The sequence below is a fragment of the Ostrea edulis genome, chromosome 8 (genome assembly GCF_947568905.1).
Source record: "Ostrea edulis chromosome 8, xbOstEdul1.1, whole genome shotgun sequence".
In the NCBI taxonomy this organism is placed as follows: Eukaryota; Metazoa; Mollusca; class Bivalvia; order Ostreida; family Ostreidae; genus Ostrea; species Ostrea edulis.
This window is the reverse complement of record NC_079171.1, coordinates 64455899-64471524: the sequence shown is the minus strand read 5'-3', so window position 1 is coordinate 64471524 and position 15626 is coordinate 64455899. Positions and strand designations below refer to the sequence as shown.

General features: G+C 38.9%; 1 protein-coding gene and 1 long non-coding RNA gene across 6 annotated transcripts in view; one reads left to right on the top strand and one right to left on the bottom strand.

Annotated features, from left to right (window-relative positions):
- LOC125660679 (protein prune homolog 2-like) overlaps positions 1-15626 on the bottom strand; it is an 80173-nt gene that overhangs the window by 31669 nt on the left and 32878 nt on the right. For all 5 annotated transcript variants that reach the window (XR_008797752.1, XM_056146658.1, XM_048892399.2 and 2 more), the window contains 4 exons: positions 11549-13499; positions 10916-11287; positions 8568-8663; positions 1584-3055 (listed from right to left, as the gene is read on the bottom strand). Coding sequence is in view for 4 of the 5 variants with exons in the window: in XM_056146658.1 (XP_056002633.1) it covers positions 1584-3055; positions 8568-8663; positions 10916-11287; positions 11549-13499 (3891 nt within the window). In the remaining variant the exon portion in view is untranslated. The remainder of the gene's footprint in view (positions 1-1583; positions 3056-8567; positions 8664-10915; positions 11288-11548; positions 13500-15626) is intronic.
- LOC125660680 (uncharacterized) overlaps positions 5237-15626 on the top strand; it is a 15259-nt gene continuing 4869 nt past the window's right edge. The window contains exons 1-2 of the long non-coding RNA XR_007364425.2: positions 5237-5459; positions 9157-9259. This is a non-coding gene — a long non-coding RNA (uncharacterized LOC125660680). The remainder of the gene's footprint in view (positions 5460-9156; positions 9260-15626) is intronic.

The following is a 15626-nucleotide window of genomic DNA, read 5'->3' as shown; positions in this document are numbered from 1 at the left end:
TGTTGCGGGGGGTATAATTAGCACATCAACTGCTGAACTGTAGATCGCCTAGCTGAGTAGCTCAGTAGGTTAGCACGTTGACTGCTGAACTATAGATCGCGTGTTCGAGTCCAGCAGGGGTTTTAAATTTTTCTCAGATTGCTATCAACTACAACTGCATTTTTTGACTAAATAAAGTAGATTTGAAAGTTTTCAATTTCAAAATACTGTTGTATATATCCTCCACGTTTCACCCATATCAAATTTCTCTGGTGTGGCCAACCAAGCAGATTAGAAGTCTGGGACTCCAGTTTTCTCTATTGAACATGTTATTGCCTAATCACACTAAGGCTTGAAAACAATTTTAAAAGTTCTCAGCACTTCCTAATAACAACTCTACAGCTTTCTGTGTTACCGTGGCTTGATAATGATTCGAATACACGTAGCAACACTTCGCCGCGAGTTACGTCCCTTTGCGGGGTCAGCCAAAGGTCAATCGGTGAAAAACCAAGTTTTCCTTCTTTACCTTACCAAATGTAAGATGTTATTATTACTTTGAATTTTAGCCAATTACCAAGTTTTCATACAAGTTAATGGGTTGCCCAATCTGGGGCATTATTGTAGTTGACTGCAGTTGATGGAAAAATAACAGATGTCAAAGCTACAAAGAGGAAAATTACAAAGGCCAACGTAGGGAAATACGATTTTTATCCGGGAGATGGCGGACAAGGGACGTAACTTTCGCGAAGTGTTGATACGTGTATACTGAATGTGTCTTATTTCAGAGGGATTCTAATTTTAGCTGCTTTGGTTTGATAATGATTTGATAATTATGTTGCTGAATATCGAATGTGTCTTATTTCAGTGGGATTCTAATTTTAGTGGTAAAGCAAGAGTATTAATTTAGGGTTGCTCTAAACTATGAAAACCTTCGTGATCCACCACTACACACAAAACAAATGCTAAATCGTGATTATGATCCTCACTAAACACAAAACAATCGCTAAATCGTGATTATGCCAAATAGCACAATAGCCCTCACAACTTCTACATACACTAAAATAACTTCTACATACACTAAAATAACATGTGCAGGGTTGGAAACTCAAATGAAATTAGGAACCAGTCACAGGTTGGCTACACTTAAAATTTATCAGCCCTGCTAAAAACTTCCCACTCCTGAGTTTCACGTTCACGAACTATTTCTCATGAATGAATTTACTAATGAAGTTTGTATATATGACATTCGTTGTTGTAAACTGCCTGTTAAAGTCAATAACTGAGTCCAATACATTGTAATTTACAGTCAATAACTGAGTGCAATGTTTTGTGATTTACAGTCAATAACTGAGTCCATTGTCTTGTAATTTACAGTCAATAACTGAGTTCAATGTTTTGTGATTTACAGTCAATAACTGAGTCCAATGTTTTGTGATTTACAGTCAATAACTGAGTCCATTGTCTTGTAATTTACAGTCAATAACTGAGTCAAATACATTGTAATTTACAGTCAATAACTGAGTCCAATGTTTTGTGATTTACAGTCAATAACTGAGTCCAATGTTTTGTGATTCACAGTCAATAACATTGTGACATCAGCTTACCTCAGCTGTATCCTTCCTCCCTGTGGAGTCCACAACATCAAATGCATCACTGGACACCGACATGGAAGCGAGGCCCTCATTGGACTGAGATGATTTCACCGTCCCTTCCTCGTCCACTGGACTCATTGGCATGAGGTTGGAGGACATGGAAGACTCTGACAATCGGACTTCCTCGTCCACTGGACTCGTTGGCGTGAGGTTGGAGGACATGGAAGACTCTGACAATCGGACTTCCTCGTCCAGTATAACGCTGGTCAATCCATTTATCACCATGTCCCTAGAAGCTCCTTCTATCTTTTTTCTCATTTCATCCGATTCTTGTTCTAGATTATCGTCGGATTCCACTTTGAATAGCACCACGGAGCTTTCCTCGGTCACTTTCGCATCAGCTGACTCCTCGGCTGTTATAGATGGTGGATTCCCAGGTACACAATCATCTGACGAAGGAAAGACCTCACCCTGTAAATCTACTAAATTCATGTCACTTTTGACACCCGAGTACGACGCCAAACTTTCGTTGCTGATGCTAGCTACAGACAGCCCAGCACCGCCACTTTTGTCTACATCCTTGTCACTCTTCATTCCGGAAAAAGTCGACAGACTTTCTTCATTCTGGTCACTCTTCATTCCGGAATACGATGACAGACTTTCATTGCTGATACTGCCGAATGATATCCCAGATTTTTGTACCTTATCTAAATCCACATCACTTCTGATGACGGCATACGATGATAAACTCTCGTTACTAATGCTGCCCTGGGAGAGACAGGAGTTATTTACCACGGGGCGGTCCTCGCCCTCAGCTCCTCCCGTGCACTCTGGGGAGGAGAGCCTGTAGCTGGCCTCCGTTGTCGAGGACGATCTGTCCGATGGTGACGACCCAGATTCTTCCATGCTGTCCACCGAGTCAAAATTGAACATAGACGGAGAATCTGGGTTAACGTTTTCCTCGTTTGATTCTGGCAATGATGGCGAATCTAAGGAAACCTTTTCTCCGTTTGATTCTGGCAACGACAGAGAATCTGGGGAAACTTTATCTTCGTTTGATTCTGGCGATGGCGGAGAATCTGAGGTAACCTTTTCCTCGTTTGATTCTGGCGATGGCGGAGTATCTGAGGTAACCTTTTCCTCGTTTGATTCTGGTGAGGGCGGAGAATCTGAGGTAACCTTTTCCTTGTTTGATTCTGGCGATGGCGGAAAATTTGAGGTAACCTTTTCCTCGTTTGATTCTGGCGATGGTGGAGAGTCTAAGGTAACCTTTTTCTCATTTGATTCTGGTGATGGCGGAGAATCTGAGGTAACCTTTTCCTCGTTTGCTTCTGGTGGTAGCGGAGTACCTGAGGTAACCTTTTCCTCCATTGATTCTGGTGATGGCGGAGAATCTGAGGTAACCTTTTCCCCGTTTGATTCTGGCGATGGCGGAGAATCTGAGGTAACCTTTTCCTCGTTTGATTCTGGTGAGGGCACTGTCTCTGCAATATAATAAAATCCAACACTCAATAATAATTGTAGACATGCCCCCTCCCCTCATCCAACACTCAATAACGATTGTAGACACGCCCCCTCCCCCATTCCAACACTCGATAACGATTGTAGACACGCCCCCTCCCCCATTCCAACACTCGATAACGATTGTAGACACACCCCCTCCTCCCATTCCAACACTCAATAACGATTGTAGACACGCCCCCTCCCCCCATTCCAACACTCAATAACGATTGTAGACACGCCCCCTCCCCATAAGCACTTTAGTAGTAGAAGTTACCATCATGTCTGCAACTTTTGCATGATAAAATATATCTTGCATGTAAAATTTCTATTCATAATCAAATTGTTCCATATTTAGAAGGAATCTTATGGAGAGCTGAGACCTTTCTCACTGTTAACAAGAGGTTTTGTTAAGTATTTACAGGAATTTTAAGGAGAGCTATGACCTTTCTATGACCTTTAAATTCTCACTGCGACCAAGAGGTTACTGAGAATCAATCAAAATGGGGGAAAGGTAAATTTTTGTGAATTGTCAAATATTTTAAGATATATCTTGCATGTAAAATATGAACAACTTCTCTATTCATGAATTGAATTGTTCAGTATTGAGAAAGAAAATGAATGAGAGCTAAATCTGTATTTGACCTTTAGTTAGGTCACTTCTCACTGTTACATTATACAGAAGGTAATGGGAAATCATTTAACTCTTCAGTGACAATGGTGATGTCTCCATATAAGTGAAAAATCCTTGAGCGGGACATTAAACAATAAACAACTAATTAACTAACTGAATATGAAATTTGTATGTTGAATTACATTGAGAGATAGAGATCGAGGTCAGGAATTTTTTCTAATCCTTGAAGCAAGGTCCTACATAGCTGCAATAATGTAGCCCTCTCTGATTTTTTTTTTTTTTTTTAGGAGAGGGCTACAACTCCTTAGGATCTCCGTAATGGTGCAAATGCGGGAGTGATTCACTCTCGCAACATTTGCGCTCATTCTAAACATTTCCTGACTTTCTTTACGTAAATAAAATGATATTCTATGTTTCTTGGTCAATATATAAATTTAAAACCTGCAACTTAAGATTTGTGAGGCTCTATTCTACCGTTTTCAACAATTTCGATAAATTCCAATTTCTCGATTCATATTTGTGCGCCATGTTTGATGTACTGAAGTATAAACTTCCGATTGTCAAGTCATTTGCATATGCCATATATCAATGGAAAAGTATGGAGGCGAAAGCTATTTCGTCAGTATTGAAAAGGTTTGAATTTGATATCAAGTTAAAAACCGAACAGCAGAGTGTAAATTCTTTCTGCAACAATATGATTTTCCTTTCTTTGTCGAAGTGGCTCGAGTAACTACATTTTCGCGCTGATTGTCAATGCTTAAGTTTTTCATTAGATCCACCTACGAGATCTCGCGATAACAAGCATGGTGAAGCAGACGAAGAATTTTGCATGCTGTACATTGTATTTAATGAAAAACACCTTTATTAGACATGCCCGAGCACAAAGTTGGTACTCCTTTTGGTGTAAACAACATTTGGGACTAATACACAGAGTTTATTATCGGTTATTCATAAAATTATTCTGCACCATTACGGAGATCCTATGGAATTGTAGCCCTATCCCGAAAACGTCAGAATTAAAAAAAAATGGATAGGGCTACATTATTGCAGCTAGGTCCTACACAGATTCAAGTGAAATTTGGTGTTCCAATAACTATTAGTAAAATGTGTGCTGCTCTTAAATTCTCGTCATGACGGTATTCATCCTTCAATATTACGCTCTCAGAATAATTCACACACTCTCAGAATAATTCACACAGAATAATTCACACACTCTCACAATAATTCACACACTTTCACGATAATTCACAAACTTTCAGAATAATTCACAAACTTCCACAATAATTCACACACTTTCACAATAATTCACACACTTTCACAATAATTCACACACTTCCACAATAATACACACACTGAGTCTAAAGTCTTAATCCTGAGCTGTGAGTTAACATAACAATTAAAATCCACGAAAATATGAAACCGACTAAAACAGAGGACACTAGCGCTAAGCCTACACCACCCTCTACACCGTGAATTACGACACTAAATTTCATGTCCAGTTTCCCCCCCCCCCCCCCCCACCAGGTCTAGTTCTTCATGCTTTGTGCTATGACATGCCATTTGGACTGGAGTGATGGATCATGCACTGTTTTCATAAACTAGATTCAAAATCTCGCAATAATCTGTCTTTTGACAAGCAATCTAACAAATCATACCTTTATTTACAGGATGTTGTAGTATGTGAAACACTGAGGCCTTTGCAAGGCCAAATTCCAAGGTCAAGGTCATGAAGTCTTGTCACAAGGAACACACAAGTAAGATATGAAAGCCCTATCACCATCCATTCAAAAGTCACGGCCAAGGTTAAAGTTTTTGTAGACAGACAGACAAATATGGATGCCCGGAGAGACCAACAATATATACCCCACCCCCCACCCCCGGAATTTCCGTTTATAGGGGGCATAAAAACCATGCTTACTAATATCCACGTATCAACACACATCAAGCTGCTACGTACATATCCCAATACGTAAAATACACAATGTAAACAGACAGTAACTGTCATGTAAATATGTCCTTTCTTTTCTGCAGGAAACAATTACATTTAAAACAAGAAAAAAAAATAAAACACCAGGAAACACCCATTCAGTGTTTCTTTGTACAGAGTTATCAAACTTTGTTTACTTTGTAGACCAGCCGGGGTCAATTCTATGTGCTGATAAAAAATGTTTGTAATGAGTGTACTATACAGTGGTTGTGTTGTGTTATTAGAGCAGCATTAAGCGATAGTAAAATGGGTCCTTGTTTAGATTTTTTTTTTACACTTTGATCTTGGAGAGTGATTTGTTATCGTAATATGCCTTCAATCTTCTCCATTTTTCATCAGTCAGGTTAAGATTTTCATTTGGAAAAAAAAGTAAAGAAAAAAATCTTTTAAGATGATACTTATAAAAAAAATTATAATAAATGAAATGAATTAAAAGAAATTTTAAAAAGTACAAATGATATCGAAGGGGTGGGTAAAGAAATATTAAAACACTAAAAAAAAACTTCTACTTCTTTAAAAATCAATTTATTCCTTGTTTAATCTATACATTTCTCTGATATATTTTCTTTCAAATACAGTTAATTCCTTGAATAAGGAGTCAAAAAATAAAAGTGAAATTCAATTTTTGCTGAAACTGTCTCTTACTTAGGAATCTGGTGCCAATGGAGATTTTGTACACTCTCTCTGAGAATTGTTAAAACCAAAAACTTTCCAGTCATTTCAAAACCTGAAAATTGTAGGACTAATAACCTGATAACTGTCGGCCCAACATATCGCCCAAACAAATTTTCTTTTAATTGCAACTTTACATTATAAACATGAACGCTTCTCTGTATCATAGTGCCCACTCTGTCTGAAGCCAAATGACTGTGAAATATTACGAGATTTAGTTAGATGAAGAAAAGGAAGAAAAATACGTAAGTTTGTGACATCATAGAAAAATTCACAGATTTTGAATCAGTACTACAGTTAAAACTGCCTAATCTGACACCTGTATAATCTGACACCTATATAATCCGACACCTGTATAATCCGACACCTGTCTAATCTGACACCTGTATATTCTGACAGCTGTATAATCTGACACCTGTATAACCTGACACTTTTAAAACCTGACACCTGTATAATCCAACACCTGCCTAATCTGACACCTGTATAATCCGACACCTGTATAATCCGATACCTGTATAATCCGACAACTGCCTAATCTGACACCTGTATATTCTGACACCTATATAATCCGACACCTGTCTAATCTGACACCTGTATAACCTGACACTTTTATAACCTGACACCTGTATAATCCAACACCTGCCTAATCCGACACCTGTATAATCCGACACCTGTATAATCCGATACCTGTATAATCCGACAACTGCCTAATCTGACACCTGTGGCTAATCTGACACCTGTGGCTAATCTGACAATTGTATAATCCAATTCACAGGACGTTCCGACCTTTATTTGCATTCTCACTATCATATTTTCATTGGTTTTTTCTTGCACTGTTATCCCGTGGGGATCTGGGTTAGAATAGATCCTCAGTACCCCCCCCCCCCCCCCCCCTTGCTTGTCGTAAGAGGCGACTAAATGGGGCGGTCCTTCGGATGAGACTGCAAAAACCGAGGTCCTGTGTCACAGCAGGTGTGGCATGATAAAGATCCCTCCCTGCTTAATGGCCATAAGCGCCAAGCATAGGTCTAAATTTTGTAGCCCTTCACCGGCAACAGTGATGTCTCGATATCAGTGAAATATTCTCGAGAGGGACGTTAAACAATATTCAATCAATCAATTAACCTTACACTGTTCATTTCAACACTGTGTATTCTGACAAAGACTTGTCTCCCAGTGCATGTCGGATAAGACAGGTTTCACTGTATCAGTTTTACATGTCTCACATACCTTAACAACAAATTTATGCATTCAGTGATGTACCATAAAAAATAGGGCCAAATTAGACTCTAAATGAACCTAGTTCTTTAAATCAAGATAAGCTTGGAACACCAGGACAAAATATGACATAGATATTGTGAATTTGATTATAGTGTTCAGTTACACATACTTATAAAGCAAAGTGCTTGGGGCGAACAATTTTGTTCATAGTATAAACATAACTTCTCATATCTAATAAGTTTATGATACGTTTTTAAAACTACAGGGAATGAAAATCACTTCCCTGAAGTATGAATTTGTTATAAGCATGTTCACTATAACTGTGTTCACTATAGCCGCGTTCACTAAAGCCGCGTTCACTATAGCCGCGTTCACTATTGCCACTATAGCCGCGTTCACTATAGCCGCGTTCACTATTGCCGCGTTCACTATAACCATGTTCACTATAACCATGCTTTATTGTAGTGCAAATATCTCAAGCAGCTCTTGACTTTTCTCTCCCTCTAACAAAACTGAAGTCATGAGCCCCTTCTAAGAAGAATTTATCTTGGTCGTATCTAACCAGGGTCTTGAGAATAATGAATTCAATATACCAGTCTCGAGAATAATGAATTCAATATACCTGACTGGATTAGTGGGAGAATAATGAATTCAATATACCTGACTGGATTAGTGGGAGAATAATGAATTCAATATACCTGACTGGAGAATAATGAATTCAATATACCTGACTGGATTAGTGGGAGAATAATGAATTCAATATATCTGACTGGATTAGTGGGAGAATAATGAATTCAATATACCTGACTGGATTAGTGGGAGAATGAATTCAATATACCTGACTGGATTAGTGGGACAATAATCAATTCAATATACCTGACTGGATTAGTGGGAGAATAATCAATTCAATATACCTGACTGGATTAGTGGGAGAATGAATTCAATATACCTGACTGGATTAGTGGGAGAATAATCAATATACCTGACTGGATTAGTTGGACTGCGTTTTTGATGACAGCCTCTGTCAGATTCTGTGCTACCTGTAGCAAGGGAGAAGGGGGGTGTTCCTCTGTATTCTCTGAAAAGACGCAAATAGCGGATTATCTGTTATTGTTTTTCCCAAAATTTTAATCCCATTGGGGAATATTGTAGACTCCTTGATATATAAGAGTGATCAACTTCTGCATAATTTAGCAACAAACATTATATACAAGAGTATTTTTCGCTTTAATTTTTCTATGCATGATAAAGATCCCTCCCTGCTCAAAGGCCATAAGCGCTGAGCATTAAATTGGCCTAAATTTTGCAGCCTTTCACCGACAATGGAGACGTCTCCATATGAGTGAAATATTCTCGAGAGGGACATTAAACAATATTCAATCGATCAATCTATCTATACTGCTGTAAAACTCTTAATCAACACACCACTTCTGACTTCATGTTATCATCGTCCCCGAGTCGTTTCCTAACATTAAATTATCAGCTTTTCCTTTGCTCATTGTACGCCCCTTCAAAAATTTTTCACCCCTATTGAGATGTCATTGCTGTTTATTGTTTCACATGTATTATAGGAGAGAGGAGAAAATCTTTTGGCTGGACCGAGAATCGAACCTGGGACCCCTGCATTACTAGTCAGGTGCTCTAACCACTGAGCTCTCCAGGCCGATATCCACGGTTAGTATAGCCCTAATTACTACATTCCTCCATCAAGATCAATTATAATTTTTTTTTTTATATAATTGTCCTTCAATATCAACCCAGGTTCAATTCGCCCCTGGTAATCTACCACCAGGGGTGGTCAACGGCACCAAATGTATTATTATAAGAGGAGAGAGGAGAAAATCTTTGGCTGGACCGGGAATCGAACCTGGGACCCCTGCATTACTAGTCAGGTGCTCTAACCACTGAGCTATCCAGGCCGATATCCACGGTCCGTATAGCCCTAATTACTACACACAAATGTTCTAGGACAATGAATTTAGTCTGATAGGTCTTTATTCCACTATCTACAGTCGATGAACTCAATTTCAAAACGCCATTGTTTTCTTTCCGACCACATGTGAAGAAAGCGCGTACAATGCATACATTATACAAATAAGATCAATCAAAGGCGTCCAAGAGTTACATTGTGAATTAGTCAAGAATGAAACTTCATAATTTTCAACCTATTCCTTCTATCTGGAATCACAATAGTTTACTTTGAGTAAGTTATTATATATCACAATTATAGATCCGTGTGAGCATTGAAAACATTATAAAGTCTGAATCATTAGAACGTTTTAGAGAAAGTAAAGATTAGCTGTATGTGGGAAAAGAAAACGTCTTGAGGCAAAAATTGTTGATTCGCTGTGAAACAACCAATATATTAAGATTTGCCTTTGCTTTTTTTTGGGGGGTGGGGGTGGGGTGGGTGGGCAATTTTTTATTTGTTTTATAATTTTTTTCTTTCTGAATACTACATTGTTCAAAATATGGCATTGAAAGTTGAGTGGAGTCAGTCTTATTGTCATATAATGACCAACCTATCAAATTATATTGTCATGTAATGACCAATCCATTAAATTTTATTGTCATGCGATGACCAATCTATTAAATTTTACTGTCATGCAATGACCAATCTATTAAATTTTATTCCATGAATCATTGTTTTTGTAACAGGAAGAAAATGAAAAATGTCTTCAATCTGTGATTTTGAGGGGGGCCAACACTAACAACATGTCTATCTATAACTCCTCAACAATAACAACATGTCTATCTATAACTCCTCAACAATAACAACATGTCTATCTATAACTCCTCAACACTAACAACATGTCTATCTATAACTCCTCAACAATAACAACATGTCTATCTATAACTCCTCAACAATAACAACATGTCTATCTATAACTCCTCAACACTAACAACATGTCTATCTATAACTCCTCAACAATAACAACATGTCTATCTATAACTCCTCAACACTAACAACATGTCTATCTATAACTCCTCAACACTAACAATATGTCTATCTATAACTCCTCAACACTAACAACATGTCTATCTATAACTCCTCAACAATAACAACATGTCTATCTATAACTCCTCAACAATAACAACATGTCTATCTATAACTCCTCAACACTAACAACTTGTCTATCTATAACTCCTCAACACTAACAACATGTCTATCTATAACTCCTCAACACTAATTAAAAAATAATAAGTCACGTTAGAGCAAGATAAATTTTAAGGATTCCCACAATGCACCTGGGAGTTCACATCTCCTATCAATATCTTTCCACATCACCTATCAAAATCACTGCATATTAATTAAGTAAAAAAGCTCACCAGAATCTTCGGTTTCAATTTTGATTCCATCTTTTTCCTCAATCACTCCTCCCTCTTTTCCTTCTTCAATCTTTCTATCTGCATTCTTCTCCGTCCTTTCTTCATTCCATTCCTCCTCACTTCCTGCCTCTGAGCCAGCTGACAGTTCCTTGTCCGCCAGCGATTCAGGGGAGACTGCTTTCAGAATTTCCTCACGGACTGTTTTCGGGGATTCCCCGCTTATTCTGCGGAAACTCGAGCTCTCCACGACTTCCCGATCCCCTTGGTTGGTAACTAGGTCATAGTTTCCGTGGAATGGGTCAACTCTGGACAGGTATTCTGTTTCCAAGGTGATCAGCTGATTATTACTGGCTGCCTTCCTCAGTGGTGATTCTGAATAAACCAATGTAAACATTTTATTGAGCTTTGCTTTAAAACCAAGAAAGTGAATTCTTACCCCAGGTCCAATGATATATAATATCTTACAAAATGAATTATTACCTGGGTCAATATTGTCTCTCTCTCTCTCTCTCTCTCTCTCTATAACACAGTGAGTTCTTACCCGGGTCAATATTAGTGTCTCTCTCTCTATAACAGCGAGTTCTTACCCGGGTCAATATTAGTGTCTCTCTCTCTATAACAGCGAGTTCTTACCCGGGTCAATATTGGTGACAGTCACACTTGGTACCCGTCTCTCCTCCACCGGCTTCTCTAGTGTAGGTTCCAGAACATCCGATCCATCCCCTGCAGCAGGAGAACCAGCTAATGCATTGTTCACTAAAACTCCCTCCGGTTCAAAGTTGTCCAACACATGTTCAATTAGGTCCCCTGCCAGGGAGAAGGCTACATCCTGTAAAGGGGAATCCCCCTTCATTGGCCCAGTCTCGTCAGACTGGCTTCCCTCCTTCTGAGCTCCTGGGGCACCCTCTTTTCCCATAGTTCCACTGGATTTCCCATGATTCTTTGCAGTGCTGTCACCATCATTGTCATCATCAAAGTCCAACTCCAGCAGCTGCCAGCTTGCAGAAGCTTGTTGAGAGTCCATCGTCATGTCTTCAGCTATTTTCTTGGCAACCACATTTTCCGGTATGGTTGTCGTGGGGTTAAAGGTCATGGGGTCAAGCTGTGATAAATTTGGCACCAGTGGTAGAGCTGCCGTGGGTTTATCCTGACTGATGTCGAGAAGACGGGTATTGAGGGAATTAAAATCCAGGCCTAGTTTGTCAAACTTCTCCATATTGGATTCCACGAAGCTGTTCTGAGGAGTGAAAGGGGAGAAACTCTGTCCAGGGGACACACCTCCCTCTGCATCAGTTGAGGACACGCCCCCTTCTACAGGAGCAGCGGACTCGGCTGCTTCTGTATCTTCTAGTCTGCTGCTCAGTGAGGAACGTTTCTGTTGAACCTGTCGTACCGTGTCTGCATTGTTCAGGCTAGGTAACATGTACTCCTTCGCTATCAAGTCAAAGTTACTTTCTATGAAGCTGTTTTGGGGAGTGAAAGGAACCGAGTCCTCCTCCTCCTCTCGGTCAGCCTCAATATCGCCTCCTGCCATGCTTGCCCGTTTCTCTTGAATTCGTTGCAACATTTCTGCGTTATTCAGACTTGGGAGACTGGATTCACGACTGTAAAACTCGCTAAACTGTTCCGACACAAAACTGTTTTGTGGTGTGAAGGGCACATTCTCCCCGCCTAGGTCTGATGCAGGCAACAGCTCCGCTTCTCCACCTAAAGACTTCCTCTTGTGTTCCACCTGTTGCACCATCTGAGAATTATTCAAAGTGCGTAGATTATGTTCCCTTGCCAAGGAGTCAAACTGAATGTCCGCCACGCTGTTATTCGGAGTAAATGGATAATTTTCCGAGGAGTCTCCTCTAGATCCATGAGGCATCATCTGGCTTTTTTTCTGCTGAATCTTTTCAATAATTTCTGCGTTGTTCATGCTAGGTAGCGTAAATTCGTTGTTGCTATGAAACCCTGATGAGATCAGACTGTTGGGGGGCGTGGCTGTTTCTGGGGGTGTTACTGTGTGACTAGGATATCCCGACCCCGGATGAGAGTTCATTGTGGAACCTGGGCCGGAAGAAGCCTCCGAAAGACTCTGCATCAAATCTGGGGTGCGTAGTGGAGACTCCATCACATCGGCCTCCGTGAAATCTCCCAACAAATCGGGAATTCCTGAACTGGTGGATGGCCCCTCAGGGGAGTTAGATAGCTTGATGTTGATTTTGGGATTATTTTGGGTAGCAGTGCTATCAAACAATCCCAGGAGATCCCGTGAGGTAGAATTGTTGTTAGAATTCGCTGCTGGTTCAAGCAAAAAGATGGGATTCGTGCTCCCGCTGTCCTTTGGCACTGATGCAGAATTATCTGAAAAATCTAAAAGAGTGTCGGAGTTCACAGTTGACCCCAAAGGGTCAAAGTTCAACAGCAGGTCACCCTGAGGTATGTTTGTTACTTGCAGATAAGATTTGACCAATGGTAAGACTTTCTTTCTAGATGCTTTGACATTTCCTTGGTAATATGCTAATGAGGATTTAAGGTCACAGGTGAAAGGTTGCAAGGATAGTTCAATTTCTTGATTTGTCTTTAAGAATTCTGCCAGCTGCAATGTAAAAAGTATTGTATAATATAGTAGTAATAAAAAATATACTAATAATAGAAAATTCCTGTTATAACTAAAAACAAATTGAAAGTTTTGCATCGAAAAGGTGAAGATAACGAACAGTGATCAACCTTATAACTCCTACAAGCAATAAAAAATTAGGAGTTGGGCAAACACAAAACTCTGAATATATCAGATGTAGGATCAGGTGTTTAGGAGGAGTAAGCACCCCTTATCGACTGGTCACACCTGCTGTGAGCCCTATATCTTGATCAGGTAAATGGAGTAATCCGTAGTCAAAATCAGTGTGCCAAGAACGGCCCAACATTCGGTATGAAAAAAGTCAGACAGCATTTGACCCAATGACAGGTGTTATTCACAAACTGGATCGTTATAACAACCATAGAATGAATATTTTTCAGTTATGAATCCCATGAGACACGGAGAGGCATGGTATCAGGACAACTCGCCCCCAAGACAACTTGCCCTCAAGACAACTCACCCCCTCATCGGGACAACTCGCCCTTAAGACAACTTGCCCCCTCTTCGGGACAACTCGCCCCCTCTCTTGAGATAGCTCGCTCCTTCATATCATACATGTTTACAATTATTATTTTTGGTCTAAATCCAAGCGGTGTTTTAGCAGAAATTAATGAATTTCTTATAGATAGTATTTATATATATATATATATATATATATATATATATATATATATATATATATATATATCACAGACAATAAGACGTGTTCACATAAACACCGAACTTCGTGTCTTTTTATGCAAGACGAAAGATTTTAGTGAAAATCCAGTGTTTGGGTTCAGTAAATTCATCATCACTTTTATTTACATGTAAAATATATAATTTCAGCGGAAACAAGTTAGCGTTTGGTATAGGGAGAGTATTAGCTTGGTCTACAGCTGACGTAGTATAATTATCAATAATCTGCGTCTGTTGTTAAATCTAATTGTTTGATTTCCTCCAAGCTGTTATAAATTTACTTCAAACGTTATGAGGTACTCATCATCAGAGTTCTTTGCACTTTGAAATCGCCGCGTAAAAATAATCAGTAAAGCAAAGCCGTTATAAAATTTCTAAAATGGGAATTTTATTATTTTTCAACGGGAATTAGTTGAGAAACGCATTAAAAGATAATTACATGTATCAGAATATTCATGCTTCACCTTTACACTTATATGTATACTACATCGATAAAAACAAAAACAAAAATAAAACCCAAAAAACCCCAAAATTTTCTCAGTATTGGAGACATTTAATAAATTACCTGAAGATCAGCAAATATAATTTTCCTTGCCAATTGATTTATGAAAAATATGTAACTTTTTCTGAAATGCAATAATCAAATCTGTGTATAATTCTATTAGAATTTACCATTCGTGTTAAAGTATGGAAAAAAAAGACATATCTTTATAGGGTTAAAAGTGTAAATAACACACACACACAAAATAAAAATAAAATGTGATAATATATTTATATATAATATTGGGGGCGAGTTGTCTCAAGAGAAGGGGGCGACTTGTCCTGAGAGAGGGCGAGTTGTCCTAAGAGGGGCGAGTTGTCCTAAGAGGGGCGAGTTGTCCAGCATTCAGAGGCATTACTCTATCTAGCATACAGTTAGAATGTTAAATGCTTAAGTGGGGTTAAACAAGAGGCCCACAGGCCTTATCGGTCACCTGAATACTAGTGAAAAAGTATCACTACTTCCATGGGCCATAAAATCTAGAAAAAATTTCCTGTTCTGAATATCTAAGCTAAATTCTAATGTTCAGCAACAGTATAAAACAAGATGTGTTCTTAAAACTTCACTGTCATCAAAAGTGCATACACTGATGAAAAGCTTTAAATAATTGGTGTATTAACATTAAAACATCAAAAGATATGACTAATTTGGACTCATCCTAAAGTCATAAACCTGGGTTTTGATTGAAATTCACCATTTTTTGTACATCCTTTTCTGCTATTCCTAAGTATGCATTTCGATTTTATACAGTATATAGCCCTAAAGAAGATGTTATTTAAGTGTTTTACACATAAACACTATATAACAAGTTTGGCCCCACCCTGGGGTCATAACCCCTACCCCGGGGATCATGAAATTTACAATTT